The sequence below is a fragment of the Triticum urartu genome, chromosome 5, assembly GCF_003073215.2.
Source record: "Triticum urartu cultivar G1812 chromosome 5, Tu2.1, whole genome shotgun sequence".
In the NCBI taxonomy this organism is placed as follows: Eukaryota; Viridiplantae; Streptophyta; class Magnoliopsida; order Poales; family Poaceae; genus Triticum; species Triticum urartu.
In genome coordinates, this window is record NC_053026.1 from 609,222,979 (window position 1) to 609,227,747 (window position 4,769).

The window sequence follows — 4,769 nt, forward strand, 5'->3', positions numbered from 1 at the left end:
CGAGATTAGGATTTGTTACTCTATGTATCGGAGAGGTATCTCTGGGCCCTCTCGGTAATGCACATCACTATAAGCCTTGCAAGCAATGTGACTAATGAGTTAGTTGTGGGCTGATGCATTACGGAACAAGTAAAGAGACTTGCCGGTAATGAGATTGAACTAGGTATGATGATACCGACGATCGAATCTCGGACAAGTAACATACCGATGAGAAAGGGAACAACGTATATGGTCATTGCGGTTTGACCGATAAAGATCTTCATAGAATATGTAGGAACCAATATGAGCATCCAGGTTCCGCTGTTGGTTATTGACCGGAGATGTGTCTCGGTCATGTCTACATAGTTCTCGAACCCGTAGGGTCCGCACGCTTAACGTTCGATGACGATTTGTATTATGAGTTATGTGTTTTGGTGACCGAAGATTGTTTGGATTCCCGGATGAGATCATGGACATGACGAGGAGTCTCGAAATGGTCAAGAGGTAAAGATTGATATATTGGACGATAGTATTCGAACACCGGAATGGTTCCGGAGTGATTCGGGTATTTTTGAAGTACCAGGAGGTTACCGGAACCCCCCCCCCCCCCCCCCCGGGGGGGGGGGGAAGTTATGGGCCTACATGGGCCATAGGGGAGAGAGAGGGGAGCCCGCAAGGGGTGGCACACCCCATGGGATTCCGAATTGGACAAGGCAGAGGGGGCGCGGCCCCCTTTCCTTCTCCCTCTCTCTCCTTCCCTTTCCCCCCTCCGAAAGAAAGGAAAGGGGGGCGACTAGGACTCGGAGTCCTAGTTAGTTCCCCCCCCCCCCCGATGGCGCGCCCCCTGTGGTCGGGCTCCTCCCTCCCCTCCTTTATATATGGGGGCAGGGGGCACCTCAAAGCAGATCCGTTATTCTCTTAGCCGTGTGTGGTGCCCCCCTCCACAGTTTACTCCTCCGGTCATATTGTCGTAGTGCTTAGGTGAAATCCTGCGCGGATCACATCACCATCACCGTCACCATGACGTCGTGCTGACGAAACTCTCCCACGACACTTTGCTGGATCAAGAGTTCGAGGGACGTCATCAAGCTGAACGTGTGCTGAACTCGGAGGTGTCGTACGTTCAGTACTTGATCGGTTGGATCGCGAAGATGTTCGACTACATCAACCGCGTTAACATAATGCTTCCACTTTCGGTCTACGAGGGTACATGGACACACTCTCCCCCTCTCGTTGCTATGCATCTCCTAGATAGATCTTGCATGTTCGTAGAATTTTTTTAAAATTGCATGCTACGGTCCCTAACAATAAGGTATGTGGTTGCAAATGGTAGAATCTGAGGTCCACCTGGTCATTGTCCGCGGACATTTCAGGGCTCAAATTTGTCAATAAACTCTTCCTACGACCTTTAGAGCAACTTCAATGGGGCGACCATTTCGTTCGCCTGCGTCCGTTTGGGTCGGCGCGGACACAAAATGCGATTCAATGCGCCGACCCAAACGAACACGTGCCCACTTTTCGTCCGCGGGCGACCCATTCCCGGTCCATTTTTAAGCCGGATTTGTGTCGGCGCGGACACGCGACGGACGCGCGCACACTCGCCTTCTCCTCTCCCTTGGCCCGCTGGTCGGTGGCACATTGGCCTCCCCCCTCACCCCCAGCCAACAACAACCCCTGCCCTTCTCCTTCGTCGCCGACGCTGCCGCCCATTTTTGCCAGCGACTCTGCCAGCTGCTGCCGCCTCCACATCCGCCCAGTAACACTGCGTACTCCCATGTCGCCCGCCATCGCCGTTTTGCTGTCGGGGAGCAAACTGCTTCCCGCCACCGCTCCCCCCACCGCACAGCCGCCCGTGAGCAAGAAGCCGCCTCGCCGCCCCGGCCAGATCCAACCGGCACGCTCGTAGACGCCGGCAAGGCAGCTTGCTGGTCCGTGCCCGCCGCGACTCCCCTCGTCGGTCGTCTCCTTCTATATGCCCGCAAGCTGTTTGACAGTTTGCCAAGGTACGAAAATGGACTCCGCCGACGAGTACTTTTTTCACAATTTCCTTTGCGACTCCTACGATTCGTCGTCCGACGAGGAGGAGGAGATATTGGCTGCCGTGTTGGTCCATCACCACCTCAACAGCCATCGACTGTTGTTCCGTGGCTCCATTCTAAGCCACCTTCCGGCGTTGAATCGCAATCGAAAAAGCAGACAATTCCTTCTTTGGAAAGACTACTTTGATACAACAAGCCCGCTGTTCAAACATAAAAAATTCCGATGGAGAGAAGAGGAAAAGATTTGTCCAAGAGCAAGAGAGTGCTAGGAAGGATGTTGAGCGTGCCTTTGGTGTTTTGCAATCTCGATGGGGCATCGTTCGGTATCATGCTAATACCTAGAGCACGCAAAAACTGTGGAAGGTGATGACTGCTTGCGTGATCATGCACAATATGATCGTAGAAGACGAGCGTCCGGAACGTCTACGATTAAGGGTTTCAGTTTCAGGGTGACAATATTGTGCCTGAGCATGGAGTAGCGGCAATGTTTGAACAGTTCACCCAACTTCATCAAGACATGCGTGATTGAAAAACTCACATGCAACTGCAAAATGATTTGATTGAGCATATGTGGGCTCATGTTGGCAACCAATATATGTATCTTCTTTTATTTGTTTGCAAAACTATGTGAAACATTTTTATTTGTATCCGGCTTGTCAAATTATACTATTTTATTTGGTGAACTATGTTATTTGACAATATATTTGAATGCAAATCAATGTAATATTGAACGGTCAGCCGGTTACGCCGGCACATATGAGTCGGCGCGTTGAGCGCGCTGCCGACCCATATCAGAAACAGGGCAGACATCGGGTTGGCGGCCGACCCAAACAGATAAAAAACAGACGAAATCGCCGTCTGTTTGGGTCATCCCATTGAAGTTGCTCTTAATTTGTCAATAAACTCTTCCTACGGCCATTGCACTACGTTGCATTGAGCGGCTAGAATGACCAGGACGTGACCGCCCTGTTGCCTGCCACTTTTGTTATGTGTTGTTGGGTGGTTGTTCCCTATCAACTCCACGATCTCCCTAGCTATCGTCCATCCATCTATCGGTTGTGTGATCGTACGTGCGATCGTCGACCAGGTCGACCTCGTGGAAAAACTACACAGTACTCCGTACTACACTTTTATGCCGCACTCAGATTTTAAATCATTCAGAAGAACTTAGATATGCCCGTTGTTGTTCCATGCATAGATCGTGATGCGACGGCGAAGAAATACAAATTGCAATAATTAATTCCAAAATTTGAACTAGTACATTTTATTCTCCCGTTACATGAGACATAAGCAGAAAAATCAAAAGCTACGTAATTTCTTCCACGTAGGCACGTATGGCACGTAATTTCCATCATGTGCCGACGGTGCACCCTGTCGGCTGCGTGAACTTGAGCGACGCGACGGCGCGGCTGGCTGTACCGTTGAGGCCAGCGCCCCCGGTCGGCATGCCACCAGGGCCGGCGGCGAGCACGGCGGGACAGCTGACGAAGAGGTGGTAACTGCCGGAGACCCAGCTGCCGACCTTCCACCGGACGCGGCCGTCGACCTTGACCTGCAGTGCCACGTACCCGGCGGCGATGTCCTGCTTCATGGCGTCGGCGACGAACCCGGCCACGGGCACGGACTCCCCGGACAGCACGGGGGACCAGATGGTGACGTCCCGGTGGCCCTGGTACGCGGGCGGCAGCGAGACCGGCACCGTCACGGGCTCGTCGCGGTAGGTGACGAAGACGTCGAGGCGCCGGTAGAGGACGCCGACGCGGTCGTTGGGGTTGCGGGAGGCGAGCGTGACCTGCGCGGTGGCGGACAGGGACGGGTCCCCGAGGCTGACGGAGCGGAGCTGCAGGTCCTGCAGGTAGAAGGAGGGCTTGGCGGGGCGGAGCACGAGGTAGACGACGAGCGCGGTGACGGCGACGGCGACGACCAGGAACAGGAGGCACGCCGCGAGGCCGCCGCAGCAGCGCCGCAGGTGGTGCTCGTGCCGGTCCTTGCTCATGGCTCCGCTCCGCTCTCTGTACCGTGCTTGGTATGGCTGTGGGGTGGGTGTGTGGCTTAGCTAGTGGAGTGGAGTAGCTCCCTTCAGTGAGTGAGTGAGTGAGCGAGCGAGCGATCGGGCGCTTTGAAATCAAGCAACGGTAGGTAGGAGATGGTGGCCAACGATTACAGTGCATCTGGGTTGGATCTTGGGATGGGGGAGGTGGACAGGGAAAGCAACGTCTCAACCGAAGAAGATTCTTCTGCCAACTCGACCGGCGCGTACCTCCGTTGGGTTCTTGCGGCATGCGCTTTGAGATTCGTGTTTTCTGTTTGACCATGTGCTGGTGAGCCTTTTACGCACTGTAGCCCCAATTAGCAAAATGCCCGTACGTTACAACGGAAGAAAAAAAATCATAAACTCTAATGGCCATGACCACATTTTGCTACATCACCTAGATACACAACCACTCTCCTTTTCATGAAATCGTGAACAGCTTTTGAAAATCATGAACATTTTTTAATCTCGTGAACATATCTGAAATCATGAGCATTTGTCAAATCTGTGAACCTTTTTACAGATTTTCGAATATTTTCTAAAATCATGAACATTTTATACTATTTGTAAACATTTTTTAAATCATTTTTCTTTAATAGGATAATATTTCTAGGTTTGACGAACATTTTTTTCAAAATTGTTTGGTGGAACAATTTTTGAAATTCACAAACATTTTTTTCTTTAACGAACATTTTTTGAAATGCATGATCATTTTTCGA

General features: G+C 51.9%; 1 protein-coding gene across 1 annotated transcript; it reads right to left on the bottom strand.

The window, feature by feature from the left end:
* Nucleotides 1–3,235: 3,235 nt before the first annotated feature.
* On the bottom strand, nt 3,236–4,140 carry LOC125506292 (NDR1/HIN1-like protein 1). Its single transcript, XM_048671143.1, has one exon. The coding sequence runs from the start codon at nt 4,012–4,014 to the stop codon at nt 3,370–3,372; it is 645 nt and encodes a 214-aa protein (XP_048527100.1). The 5' UTR covers nt 4,015–4,140; the 3' UTR covers nt 3,236–3,369.
* Between the last annotated feature and the right edge of the window lie 629 nt (nt 4,141–4,769).

Excerpts from the sequence above, each read along its gene's own strand:
- LOC125506292 (XM_048671143.1), bottom strand. The coding sequence starts at position 4,014 with ATGAGCAAGGACCGGCACGAGCACCACCTGCGGCGCTGCTGCGGCGGC.